The following is a 15,469-nucleotide window of genomic DNA, read 5'->3' on the forward strand; positions in this document are numbered from 1 at the left end:
GTTCCACCTCCTAACTACATGCCACCTTGTTATTAATAAAAACGATGTAAATCTCATTTCACCCTGTATGAATTTATTGAACGAGGGTGGAACACAGACCACAGAAACATACCATGATGTTTCACTTTAAGCTCATTTAAAGTAAAGTTTTCTTATTGCCTGTCAATGATGCTGAAGTTTTCTTTTCTTTTTTTCTTTTCCATTTGCTAGCATGCAATGTGAATCAAGTAAAGTTATAATTGGGAAACTCTTCGTTATCCCAATTAATGGTTTGTTCTTTATTTTTAATCTATTTATTTAGTATCACATCATCATATATAAAAGAAAACCATCACAATCAAGTGAAGTCAACTCTAGTTACCAAATTGTGATTTTGTACTCTGATGGAATAGTACATACCATGTCCAGTGCATTTGATGATCCTTTCTTTACCTTAGAGGTATTGATTTATTGACATCTTCTGATGAGTGCGAGATGCTTTATGTAGACACGTTGCAAACTGTTGAATTATTGGTCCAATTTTGTTCCAACAAGAGACAAATACATTCTTATTATGATGGAGCAAATCATCTTACACAAATGACAAAGAACTGCATGCTAAAATAACGGATGTTCTAAACGACATGACAATTCAGAATTCAGAAGCTAACAACTTTTAAAACGAACTTAAATTTACAACCTTGTTCAGTTGATTATTCTGAGCAGAATCAGCATAGCATACTTTGGCAGTGGCACAGAACTTCTATAAGCACTTTTTTCCCATCAATTTAATGCAGCACGGCGCTGAACCAATTCATCCACAAATTCTGCAATATTCTTATCAGAATTTCCACCCTCATCAACACTACTCTTGGCCAGATTCTTCCACTTGATGCAATTTTTCTTTATTTCCTTTCCTTTCTCAGTCTCCAATATTTCCTTTATGCAATGTGTGATAGTTTCTTTTCTAACTATATCTTTCTCATCGGCAACAGCTTTGACTCCAATTTTCCACTCATCTCTAATTAGTTTTGCATTTGTGATCTGGTCAGTCCACAATGGCATTGCAATCACTGGAACTCCTAAGCTCAAAGCTTCCAATGTGGAGTTCCAACCACAGTGTGTGATAAAACACCCCAAAGCCTCATGTGTCAACACTTGTAGTTGGGGGCACCAATTGACTATTAAACCTTTCTCTGCTGTGTCAAGAAACCCCTTTGGAAGCCTTCCTTGTTCAGAGTCTCTAATCACCCACATGAAATAACTTCCACTATCTCTTAAACTACAAGCTAGTTCCTCAATTTGCTCCTCATTCGGCCCTGCGAAGCTCCCAAAAGAAACATACACAACTGACCCTTTTGGTTTATCATCAAGCCATTTCATGCAAACTTCTGACTTTGGAACATACATTTCAATACCATAGTTCTTGTCATCTTGGAGTCTTTTGTCCAAGTACATAGATGGCAAGGTTGGTCCTATTGTCTTTAATGGCCAAATCTTCACCAGCCAATCCACAACCTAAAACGAATTTCATTTCAAAATCTAATCATCAATAACCAACTCAAAAACTAGGAAATAATATGATTCAGATCTCTCAATTTTTATCAAAATTAGCCTTACTTCTTATGCTTCCAAAAGTAAATATTTTGGCCCTCATAACTTGGTAGAGTTTGTCCCTCTTTCCAAAACAAAATCTACCAAATATAGAGAACATAGAGACCAAATCATTGTTTTTAAAGTAGAGTCTAGAACCAACTTTGATAAAAACTAAAAGAAACTTAAATCACATTTACCCAAATAACTACTACTGCCTGTAAGTCATTTCATCAAACAAGAACAGAGCAAACAAATGAACAGAATTTTCAGCTTGTGAACTCACTCACCCCTTGCTCCAGTTCATAAAATGTGTTTGAAAGAACCCAATCTGCTTTGTCAATATTCAAAAATTGGTTCACAACTGTATCAAAATAACCTGGATAGGTTCCATATCTGTTCAAGAATGATGGCAAGTCCTCAGCTGCAAATTTTGGCAACCCTGGCAACAAATACTCTGTCTGTGTAAGAGGCAGTTCCAGCAACTTCTTATAAGTATGCAAGTATATGGTGTTTGTTGTGCAACTCTGAGTGAAGAAAGTAGCAGCAAGTAGCCCAAAGCTTTTTGCCACATCAAGAGGCCAAGTCATGAAACCATCATAGATTACACAATCTGGAGGGTGGGTTGATCCTGCAAGCTTGCGGAGAAGCTCAGCAAGAGTTTGTGCTCCAACCCTGTTGAGGGTTTCAACATAAACCTCAAGGCTCTCTGCTGCTGCAAGGCCTCCTTCATCATAGCCATCTGAGATGCTCTCAACATCTATGGAAGTGAAGTTTTTTCTGCTAACCACCTTCCAGTTGGACACAAAAGTTACCAGTGTGATCTTCACTCCTCTCTGAATCAAACGCTTTGAAAACTCAAGCATAGGATTTATGTGACCTTGTGCAGGATAAGGTAGAACAAGACAGTGAGCTACATAGTTTTTCCTCTCCTCCATTTGTTACTCCTAGGTTTGTGTTATCCTTCACCACACACTTGTATCCATTGCGGTCTGCTTCAAGTGCTTAAATTCAGTGGGGAAGAGACAATATCTGATTTAATAAATGCTGCAATCGATGTAAATATAACTTAGTGCGAACGGTTAGTTTCGGTCAATGTAGTGAACAATATTCAAATGAGAAAAATCTATATTTAATCTTCAACTTTTGAAATCAAGTGAATATTTAAAGAAGTAGATGCAGAAAATAATACGTGCAGAACACTGCTGATTAAAAAAACCGTGTAGGACACATCTTACGAAAATAAATGTCAATTTCAATCACATAACCTATAATGAAAGTGAAAATCAGATAAAAATACTTTCTTACGAAAAATCTGAAAAAGACCTTCAAAGCTTGAAAGAAACAATATTATCATACCACCAGTTAGTGATAAACATAAAATGTTCCAAAATTGAGATATAAAAGTACATCAACTTATTTTGAAGATACCTATTTCTTTTTTAAGGTATAACAGAGAAATAATAAAACGGAAATAAACAATAGAATCCAAATTTTAATTTCTTCCAATATTTATAGGGTGTGTCCACAACTAACCATAATGCTATTTCATGAGTTTTTTTTTTTTTTCTTCTTCACACTAAGGTTTGAGTTTGGATATTTATAAAAATTTCAAAATAAGTCTTTAATATAGCATAAAAACAAAATTAATCCCTAAATGTGAAATTAGTCTTTAAAAATATATTTTAATAATAAAATAATTCCACAAAACTTAATATGACGTAATTGCATAAATTTTCAACAATCAGCGATAAATATACATATTTCTTTCTTCCAATGATTAAATTGATAGCTTGAACCAAATTAATTGTTTACCTTTTAAATAAAATCAAACATGCATTACTTAATCATGTACATCAATAAAAATGAGTTCATATAGTAATATTGAAGTTGAGTTTTTATTATTGATTAAATATGTAATTTCTTATAAAATTCAGTGGTAGAGCTAACTTAGATTATGCACAACTCTTCTTAATTAGCGCCAATTTCTGGACTAATTATCTTATATTTACCTCTTTTAGTAAAAATAATATATATTTTTTGTCTAAATTTAATTTAACCAATTTTATTACATCCTTTTCATTTAGGAATCTTATGCCTAGTATTTCTCCATGAAAAGTTTGTTCTGATGTCTTATAAAGAATCACATAGTGAGTGGGCTGAGGAGGAACAATTTTGTGCAACCAATCGTTTAATTCTTCAAATCATATTGGGTAAGAAAATGTGTGGTGGAGTTTCTCTTTTCTTTTAGGTAAGTGAACTTGAATATATCACGTGTTAATTAGTTATAATATGAAATAGTGTATATTTGTATTTGAAATGTGAATAATGTCATTAAGTATTATGAAATGTTGATGTCAGAGGCATACCATTGAAATATTTATTGATATTATATATATATATATATATATATATATATATATATATATATATATATATATATATATATATATATTATCTATATATTATATCTATATTCATTTTGGAGTAGAAACAATTATATTAATATATTAAAACATGATAAAGAAAAATATAAAAAAAAAATCAATACAGGATTCATACTTATCTTATTCTTTAATTTTTTTGAAGATACTTTTATATTTAGTGTAATTGAGTTAAATACAAACTCTAAGAAAATCAAAACTTTCAAATATCGTAAAACTAATAATATTAGTGATATTCTGCTGACTAACTTTTAACTGTATTTATGATTAAATTCTACCATAATATATATTTTTTTTACAAAAGCATTTGTTTTAAGAGAAGAATAATTATGTTATTTGATCTAATCAAATTTTGATTACATTCAAAAACAGAATCATAAACTTGATAACAGGAGTGTGTACAGATCTTCATTTATTTGTTGTACAATTATTAATTAGTACAAGCAAGCAAGAAACACCACTCAGTTTTTCCACCATAGTTTCATGGAATATTTTATATCTGAACGTTCAATCACATTATATCTTTTAATATAAACGAAAAAACTAATAATTTTACTTGTCAACTTGATTTATTTTAAATCAGTTCATATTATAAAATTAAAATATTATTTACTTCATTGGTGTTAGATAAATCTAGAATAAAGAAATGAGGTGAGCTTTGGTCACTCTCATCCAATAGTGTAAAAATCATGTTGTCACTAGACAGATGTCAGTGTTCCGGTGGCCAACCATGCAGATAATAACCTAATTCCGTAAAAATGGTTGAATTTATATTATATTTTAGTGTAGCAGTTTAGAGGGGACAAAATATATATATATATATATATATATATATATATATAGCCGTATTTAAATGTTGTTAACATAGTGCATTGAATTTGGAGAAAACTCAACATTCTAAAATAAATAAATTATGTGTGGCTAATTTGAAGAAGATGATATGAAAACGAATTATGAAATAATTATGTAAACGTGAGTGTTTCTTTGAATAGTTGAAGAATAATATGTGTAAAATAGTAACGTTTAGTAGTTGTTTAATTTATTTTTTTTAAAATTATATATCTTTTGTGTGTTGGTTTAGTTTGGTTCTTGAATGTTTTCATTATTTTTTTAATATTTTTATAATGATAAATTATTTATTTATTTTAAGATGTTAATCTAGTTGAAATATTATAATGATAAATAATAATGTTTTAACATGGATTTTATTTAAAGAAGATGATGAAACAAAATGCAGTAACTTACACATAAAATATGTTGTCATTTCATTTCATAGATGTGATCATTTTCCTAACAGTCAAAAGTTATATAAAATATATTAGTTTTGTAGATGTGATCATTTTTCCTATCAGTCAAAAGTAATATAAAATATAAAATATATTGTAGTTTTGTAGACTGAATTTTCCTATCAGTCAAGAGTAATATAAAAATATATTTTAGTTTCGTAAGTGTCATCATTTTTCCTAACAGTCAAGAGTAATATTTAGAATATTAATATTTATTAAAGGGTAGATAATAATAATAATAATAGTAATAATAATAATAATAATAATAATATTTCTATGTGTAGATGAGATAAAAGAGAATAATTGTCCTATATTAACTCCACCACTCCAACTAACTTATATTTAGAAATTCATTAAAAATTTAATTAAATATTGGCATCTGTAACTTAATCAAATTTACGAATAATTTGAAGTATTGAATACCTATTATAACTAAGATATAGAAATGAGCATTTACTTAATATATTTAAAAATATAAAATTACTTACAAATGAAGGTATTTAAATAGTATAAATGTGACAAAACTTTCATTGTCAAGTTTCAACGAAATTAAAGTTTTAAGAACTACAAATAGAGATTGGTAATAATTATGACAAACTAATTACTCAGCCTTGTTTAATTATGATATTCTTTGGGAAGTTTAAGATAAGAAATTAAATATGAATCAATTAATTAAACACACTATTATAAAAGCACATACTTTTAGCAAAACATTTTCTTAGGAAACACATCATGTTATATGATTTTATGTGTTTTATAAATCATTTGAAAAAATATTAGTGAAAACACATCATATTAGTGTTTTAATAAATATTAATATTCTAAATATCAATTTCTTATGTGAGCTGGGCTAAAGTCATATAAATATAATCTCTCCCTAATAAACTTTCATTGAATAAACTCATCAATGGTATCAGAGCAATTGGTTCGTTACAATGACCACTTAGACCTATTATAACAACACCATAACCACAAAACCATCGATATAAGTAAACGTCATTGTACACCTGAGGAAAAATATACCATATGAAAGAAACTCACCCTTGAGGGAAGATCGTTGAGAGTAATCCAAATGTGAGTCTTAAGTCCACATTAAGTAGATTTTCCCTCTACGCTGCTTAATTTCATGGAATTAGTCAATTCAATAATCTTCGATGGTTCTATAGATATCCAAAATATGAGCAAAATGAATATTTATTGTCTCAATCATTCCTGTTAGTCCCAATCTCGATAAGCCATGGATGTAGATATATACAAAGTTTTCGTGTCCTTGATTCTCAAGTGTAATGCTTCTTTCCCAATGTTGCCTATCAGTACTAGTAATGTGGGATTGATCTAACCCCATAAGTATAAGTATAACCTCTTCTTTAATACTAGAAACCTAAAATTCAAGCATTTAAGGTTTCATTAATCGAGGATACACGATAAAAGGAATTAATCTTTTTATTTACAAATTTCACCTTCAACACATGTGGAGTTTTTCCATTCCATTTTATTTACCATGGTGAATTAACCAAGAGAAACGAAATGACCAAAGAACCAAACCAATGAACGGGTTTTGCAAGAAGATGTCCATTAAAAGAAAATTATTTGCTTTTATCGTCGACAATTATTATTTATTTAGTACGCAGAGTTAAACTCACAATTTCTCTTACCCTCCCTTCCAAATCCTTCAAACCAATCTTATATCTCCTAAATGTTAGTGGAGAGAGTTGAACCCACAACCTCTCTCACTTTAAAAAAAAAAAGTGTCCTAATAAAATATAATAATTATGGTTTTTCTTGTAAAAATAATTTTGAAATGCATATTTATTTATTAAGTTAAAATAACTTATGTACTAATTATTTGTGTGTAATAACTTAAAAAATAAAAATAAAATAATAATATAATCGTAGCTAAAAGTATTTATAAAAGAATTTAATGTAAAATTAAAAATTAGTAATAAGAAAGCAACACAGGTTCATTTATAAGAAAAAATATTTTAAAAAACAATTAAAAAAACAGAGAAATTTTTATTAAAGTTTTATTTAAATATATAAATATAAATATATATATATATATATATATATATATATAAATTTTTTATATTTCAAATTATGTCCTCGGGATTTTGTTATATTTAAATTTATATTTTTTTTTCTAAGTAATTTTTTTTAAAAGAATTCAATACTTTTCTAATACATATAATCATATTACTATTTAATTATATTTTTCTAACTTATTTTACAATAAAAAAATTTATTATATAAATTATTTTAACCAAATAAATATATATTTATCAAAATTAATTTTACGAAAACAATCATAATTAAGATATTTTATTATAATAATTTTTTTATTATCATAACTACAACATATTTAAATTAACTTATCTATTATCATGACTCTTAAAAAATTTTATTCTTAATTAATGTATAAATATTAAATTAAATATATTTTTTAAATTTATATTCACATAAATTTATCAAAAATTATAAATTTTTAATAAAATATATTATTATAAATAAATATACAAAATTATAAAACTAGAAAAAATGTTGGTAAGAATTCGTTTTAAAAAAGTATAACTTTTCAGCAGTGACAAACCTGTAAAATTAGAAAAATATATGATGAGAATTTAGTATTTTGAAAAATTAAATTGTACTTAAACGTGACTGATTTGAAAAAAAATAATATTATAGTCTAATCACGTCAATAAAATACTAAAATGGAGAAAAAAGTCATTTTTTTGCTGTTAAAACACATAATTTAAAATATAGCAAATTTATATATTTTTTATAAATAAAACTAATAAAAAATTGTATACTTTTCTAATAGTTTTTTAAAATAATTTTGTTATAAATAAACTTAAATGTTTTTTCATGAATATTACTATAAATTTCTTTAGAAATATTTTGAGCTACAATCCTATTATTATTTAATTTTACTTTTCTAACTTATAGTTACAAATTTAATTAGACAAAAATTAGTTTGATGGTAAAGTTAAGGAATATGAAGTTGTTTGCATGAACTCTTTATTATATACGATCAAGAAAATGGCCAAGTTGAAACTATTAATAAAATCTTGATTAATTTAATATAGAAGTACAATGGGAGATGTTGGCATGAAATATTGACACATGTTTCATAAACATATCAAATATCTTCTAAAAGTTTCATCAATATTACGCCTTATAAATTATTCTACGGGTATGATGTTCTATTACATATTAAAATTATTGTGCAATCAATCACATTGGAAAGGCAACATGATTTATCAAGTCAAGATTATTAAACTATGATGTTTTTTTTTTTTTTTTTGATTAATTGTAGAAGTTTGGGAAAAGATATTTGAGAAAAAAAAAAGGGATTTGATATGAAAAGCTAAATTGTCATATTATCAAGATTACATGATCTTGTAGAAGCTATATATTGACACGCAATATGATTTCAAGAATTTTGCGTGGTTGAGAATTATTGCTCGATTTGTGTAAGACCATTCATAATGTTTGAAAAAGAAATGACAAGTTCGTTTGTCGACACTATCAACTTCTAACGATTAGCCTTTAGTTTTTTTTTTTTTCTATTTTTTTTTTGTTTGTTTGAAGTCTCCAAACCTTAAGTCTCGAATTCTAAGTTTTGTAACTTATTACGTAATTGTGATAAATTCTTTAAGAAAAAAAATTCTTTAGTTGTTTTTTTTGTTTATAAAAAGTTTAGAGTTTCTTTTTTTATTATTATTCAAGTCTCGATCTTTTGAGTCCTTTGTTTCTTCTTTCTTATTCTTTTTATTCTTTGTTTGACTTCTTCGTTTAATCGGATGATACCCACTTGTATTCGGATGTGTCAATTCAATATCCATTTTTAAAAAGGTGTTAATTGCATCCTAACTTTTGAAAAAGAGTCCCAATTAATTCTTTTTCAGAAAAAAAAAATTATTAATGCAGGCGTGCCACATGTTAGTCTCTGATTTTTTTAATTTCTTTTGTCACATGTTAGATCCTTGGTGTGACACATGGCACTATCAATGCCACGTGACAAGGTATTGTCAAGTGTTGGTGTTACTACCAAATGTCCTTTTCTTGATTTCAGTTTAGCATCCACATTTGTCTATTTGATTCAATTTAATCTTCACATATGTCTATTTGTTTCAATTTAGTCCCCTACATATGTCCTTTTGATTCAATTTAGTCTCAATTCTTTTTTTTTTTCAAAATAGAGAAATATTATCTCTCGCTTAAGACGAAATTTATAATTTATATAAATGTTATATTGATATTTGTCACTAAAAAATGAATTACAAAATTAAGTATTGATATTTATATTAAAATTTCGTGGTAAAAGTCATAAATAACAAAACATGGGTTAAAAATTAAGAAAATATGTAATACGTTATAACATTATTCATGACTTTTACCGATAAATTGATATGGTGACTAAATTGAAACAAATAGACATGTGTCGGGACTAAATTGAAATCAAGACAATAACTAGACATGCCAAAGTGAGTCAACCCGGCTCACATGGATTGACTCACCACGAGCCAGGTTAAAAATGAGTGAGCCCAACCTGACTCACTTTATGGTAAACTAAAAATTTTGCAACCTCAATCCACCATGGGTTAGTGGGTTAAGTGAGTTGGCTCACCAACCCACATAAAAAAAAATTATTTTTAAGTACTCAAATATTTGAATAATTTTTTAAGCAACCCATGATATGACAATCACAGTAAAATTAAGAACTAATGTCTTTATCATACTTATCGTCGATATATGATGAATTGTTTCCAAAAAAAATGTCTATATAGTCCAAGAAAATATGGCTAATATTACACGATTTTTGTCATGCTATTCAACAAAATATAAATGAAAAAACTACACATTTTTGTCATGCTAGTTTATAAAAATTTGTTTATAAGACAATTGTTTGAGTGATTTATTATAAAGATAATAATTGAAGATTAAAGTATCAACGTATATAATTTGATAATTAAAATAATTAAACAATCAAACTATTCAAATATTATCGAGCAACATTTTAGAATTTAAAAACATAAAATTGTGAACCTATATATAATTAGGAGTTGAGTTCAACTCACTTTTGAAAAACTTAATTTTTCTCAACCCAACCCGGCTCGAACCCATGGTGAGCTAGGTTGACTCACGGGTTAGAACTCATTTTGACATCTCTAAATAACACTTGGTAGTGACACTGACACGTGGCAGTACTTTGCCACATGACATTGACAGTGTCACATGTCACACAAGAACCTAACACATGGCAACAACAAAAATTCAAAATAAAAATTTTAAAATTAAAAAGAAACTAAAGAAATAAAAAAAAAATCAAAGACTGACACGTGGCATGTCGTTAACAACATTAATAATTTTTTTCTGGAGGAGACCTAATTGAGTCACTTTTTCAAAAATTAGAATACAATTAACACATTTTCAAAAACAAATATTAAACTAACATATCCAAATGAAAGTGAGTATCATTCGACTAATTAAACATATTATCACTAGTAAGACTTCATTGATAATGGTGTTATGAAGTTAATAACTTTGTAAGACTCAAAATTGTTGATGTATAATATCGGGAAAATAATATTTCTTAAATTCTTTAAGAAGATTAAAGGTTTCCATCACTGATAAAGCTGTTGGAGGTACTTACATTTGTCTAACATTAATGTATTATGTCATCCAGATTTAGTGGAGATTCCCCGATTTATTCCTTTTTCATCTTCTTAATTAAATGGGGATGGGTTGAAATTGTTTCTTTTATTAAACCTCATAATCTCTTAGAGATAAAGTTTAAATAATCATGATTTGAAAACGTGCACTAAAAAGAAGTAAGAATAAATAAGTTTATTGAGATTTTCAACATCATTCTAGAACAATAAAGCCAGATATGATGACTTAGTGAAATGGAGAAGTAAAAATGTCGATGAAAATATATATTTTTTTTTTGTAAAAAGAAAAAAAATTGAATATATAGCTTGATAGCATTGATGGTAGTAGGTTCCTTGATTTGAACATTAGTATTCAATATCTGGATTTAAGAATCAAAATTGCTAGAAATATTGGTTGTTAAAGCGACCTTGAATCAAGTAGAAATTATAGCTTGTTGAGTAAATTAGTATAACAAATATTTGAAATGCAATGAACTAAAGTGTTGAAGCTTTGGTTCTTTTCGATGAATTTTTTCTTTCGGAAGAAGCTTGCCTTTTCTTGTTTTGTCAAAGGGATCGATGAGGTTCTGTAAATAAAAATCATAGTAAAAATAAAATAAAAGATAAATTGGCAAGAGAAAAAGATATTATTGAACTACAATCTGGATTAAAAGGAATTGGGAAGGCTAATAGAAGGACTTTTTGAAATCATAATTCCTTTCTTAAGTGAGAACTGCTATAGAGTTGTGATATTATGCTAATTAAAATTGTAATAAAATTTAAGAAAAATAAATTATCTTTGAGGTTTTATTAGTTAGAGGATTTTTCCTTTTGCTGACTTTGAGAGATATTAGTCTATTAAATTTTTTCATGGAGGAAGGCTCCATGTTGAACTCATTGAGCTGCAAATTAGAAGGATGAATGTGAAAGCGACTTAAATATGGAATGTTATGGAAAGGTGGTTTTACATACAACTTTTCCAGAGCTAGTTTTTTTCAAATTGATATTTTCCACTATGCCACTTCAGAAGAAAATATTTTAATATGATTTATTTTTTAAAATAATTGATGAAGGATGCTATTAAAAGAAGGGTACGAGAACCGAAAATAAGAAATAAATAAGGGTGGTGATTGGTCTTACTCTTCTTGTCCAATCATTTTCCTTTAAATCCACTTTCATCATTTAATTGTATTTTGAATTTTTGCATATAAAAAACTGCAACAATAGAACACGCCTTAATTCACTGTCCTGAACTGTAATAATAGTATATTCAATAATATAGATAAGTTTCTGGAACAAGCTAATAAAGCAGGAGCAAAAGCAAACGAAATAATTGAGATAAAACAAAAGAAAGAAAACGTCTTAGCAATTAGGGATGTGAAAAATATCCGTACATGCTGGTATCTGCGGATAAAACATGCAATGGGTAGGAAACAGATATTAAAAATGGATACCCGTTATTCGTCGATACGGGTATTTTTGATACCCGCATTTTAACGGGGCGGGTACGGGTATCATAGTATCCGTACCTGTGGATACCCGTATCCGCTAAACTTTAATTCATAAAAATATCCTTATATATATATATATATATTAGTAAAAAAATATTCTGATCTAATATTTTTTTAAAAAAGTTGCACATCTTATCTTCTTCTGTCTTCATTCTTCCCGTTTCAAATATTGGTACGTTGTCTTCTTTTAAGTACACCTCTTGACATTCTTCTCTTTCTCTTCTTTGAAATTGGGCATATACATCAAATCCTATATAGACAGTGACATTTATGGTATGCTTGTTGTCAAATAATGGAATAAAAATAAAAATACTTGGCACATGGCAGTTGAGGTTTATTATTTGATTATTTTTCAGAAATCAATCGGAGAAAGTGAGCTTGTTGATCAAAACACTAATTAAAGAATTTTCATCGTGTTGAATGTCATTTTATATCTATTTTTATAATTATTTGGACTTGTATGGACATGAGTTTGTTTGAACTTTATTTAAAATTATGACAGTGATGTATTTTATTTTATTTTATTTTAATTTAATTTATAATTACATATTTATTTTTTAAATAATTTTGTAAATACCCGCGGGTATCCACGGATACCTGCGGATTTGAAAAAAAATAGACGGATACCCGCATGACGGATACTCGACGGATATGGGTACGGGTACGGGGCGAATATTTATCCAGCAGGTAGGGTACGAGGGAGCTACTACCCGTACCCTACCGGCCCTGTTGACATCCCTACTTGCAATGGATGCGTTAACAAGTGGCGCATTACTTCCCATAAAAAAAGAAAAAACAAATGGATGTCGACGTCTGTTTCACGTTTTTCTGAAACGAATGCCGACATTCGCAACATAAAAAACCAACAAAAAGTAACGAAACGAATATTAAGATCGGTTTCAAGAAAATGTAAAACGGATCTCAACATTCCTTTCATTATTTTTTGTTTTGGTTTTTTATGTTGTGGATGTCGACATCCGTTTCAGAAAATGGGAAACGGATCTCGACACTCGTCTCGTTATAAAAACAAACAAAAATCACGAAATGGATGTTGACATGTGCAACACAAAAAAATGAAAATAAAAAACGAAATGGATGTCGAGATCCATTTCACAATTTCCTGAAACGGATGTCAACATCCGTAATATAAAAAAAACAAAAATTAACAAAATGGATGTCGACATCTATTTCAATTTTTCTAAAACGGATGTCGACATCCGCAATGTACACAAAACTAAATTTCAATACCAAACATTCCAATCATAACAAACAATACAATGATAACAACAATGGAATGAAATATGATTAAATGAGAATGAATACTTACCTGAAAGAGAAGGAGCCTTCAAAGATTAATGAAACAGAGCCACACAGCTTGAAGCACAGATGAAGCTTGAGCGAGGGACCACTGGGACCATTGTGGGAGGTTGAATCAGACAGGACAATGGGACCACTAGAGAGTGAATCAGAGAGACTAAAACGAAACGGAGAGTGAATAAAACGAAAGGTGGGAGGAAAGTTGGAGGTGCATCTGAAGCAAAAATAAAAAAGAACACTATTGGTAGCGCGCAGTATCAGGGGTATAGGAGAAACGTTGGGGTGCAGGGAGAAGCCCCCAATTTGATAATACTTTGTAAAAAATTTTACACACCGGATGGCCTTCTTAACATATGGTTTTAGGCCCACCAAAGTTAGTGAAAGCCCAAGTCTTCAAACATACTCTTGGTCAAGCCTCTAGTCCTCTGTGTCTTTATTCTACGGGGTTTTTCTTCCTGCACCACCAATTTTTCTTCCTACACCCCCAACTTTTTTATAATTTCATTGGTACCCTTTTGGTTTGGAGTTACTGGCTTTCAGAAGCCGGAGTTACCGGCTTTCAGAAGCCGGAGTTACCGGCTTTCAGAACCCGGCGTTACCGGCTTTCAGAAGCCGATGTTACTGGCTTTCAGAATCCAATTTTATCGATTTTCAAGATACGAACAGTGGCGAAACATGAATAAAATTTTTAGGGGTGCCAAATTTATTTTTTTATATAAAAAATAATTTTCTAGTTAAATAAAAAGTTCTTCATTTTCTTTACTTAAACCATTTTTATAGAGTGATTCACATATGGACTTTTCAATTTCTAATATTTCTAAATCATTGAATTCACACAACAAAGGTATTCAAATTTCTATTTCAAATCAAGGTTATCCAACTAATTCATTATGTGTAACAAAATTTGTAATGCAACCCAAAATATATCCATAAATTTTACCATTTCAGCAGAAAACACAACAACCTTTAAATTTCATAATTTAATGTTATACTAATTTGGGTAAAAATATAATTAAGGTTTATGCCAATTTAATAAAAGAATTCCTAAAATCATAATTAGGGTTCATACTAATTTGGGTAAAACTTAATTTGGAAGAAATATCATAGGAGAATCATAAATTTAAGATAAATAAATCATAATAAAATATTAATGATTTATGACAGATATTGAGATAATCATTTATCTCCTTACCTTTTCTTTTTTACTTTAATACTTTCTTGATGATTTATTGAGAAATAATTTTATTATGACCAGAGATAGAACCTTAATCATTTTTATCAACCAACATCCATCAAATTAATTTTTACTTTTAAATAATAAAGATATACAACTAAAAAATATATAAATAAAATTCTTAGAAATTTTCTTAAACTTAATATAAATAATTAATTATATATAAATATAATTTTAAAATATATAAAAATATATATAAAAAAATTAAAAACAAAAATTGGGGTTACCGGCTTTCAGAAATCGGGGTATCGAATTTTATTTTTGGGGTGCGGGGTGCGGGGTGGGGAGATATTTAATTTATAGTTTATTTTTATTTGTTTGAAGGATATAATGGTCTTCACAATCAAACTTGGAGGTGCAGGAAGAAAACTCGCGGGTGCAGAAAGAAAAACCCTATTCTACGTGTGGTGTGGTTGGACAATTTCCATGACCTTTGTCCCAATATCTAGGTTTT

General features: G+C 28.5%; 1 protein-coding gene across 1 annotated transcript; it reads right to left on the reverse strand.

Moving 5' to 3' along the window:
• Positions 1-519: 519 nt before the first annotated feature.
• On the reverse strand, positions 520-2,683 carry LOC114182168 (UDP-glycosyltransferase 74G1-like). The gene is made up of 2 exons (XM_028068961.2): positions 1,863-2,683; positions 520-1,497 (listed from the first exon to the last, which is right to left on the reverse strand). Exons 1-2 carry the CDS (start codon positions 2,508-2,510, stop codon positions 763-765), a joined length of 1,383 nt encoding a protein of 460 aa, XP_027924762.1. The 5' UTR covers positions 2,511-2,683; the 3' UTR covers positions 520-762.
• Between the last annotated feature and the right edge of the window lie 12,786 nt (positions 2,684-15,469).

Source organism: Vigna unguiculata, chromosome 4 (assembly GCF_037176805.1).
Source record: "Vigna unguiculata cultivar grain cowpea cultivar isolate G323 ecotype 2 chromosome 4, ASM3717680v1, whole genome shotgun sequence".
Lineage (NCBI taxonomy): Eukaryota > Viridiplantae > Streptophyta > Magnoliopsida > Fabales > Fabaceae > Vigna > Vigna unguiculata.

What these genes read in the sequence shown, in the direction of transcription:
- LOC114182168 (XM_028068961.2), bottom strand. Translation starts at nt 2,510, where the DNA reads ATGGAGGAGAGGAAAAACTATGTAGCTCACTGTCTTGTTCTACCTTAT. An exon ending in TTTATGAACTGGAGCAAGGG is followed by an intron (nt 1,498 to 1,862) that starts GTGAGTGAGTTC and finishes AATTCGTTTTAG; the next exon opens with GTTGTGGATTGGCTGGTGAA.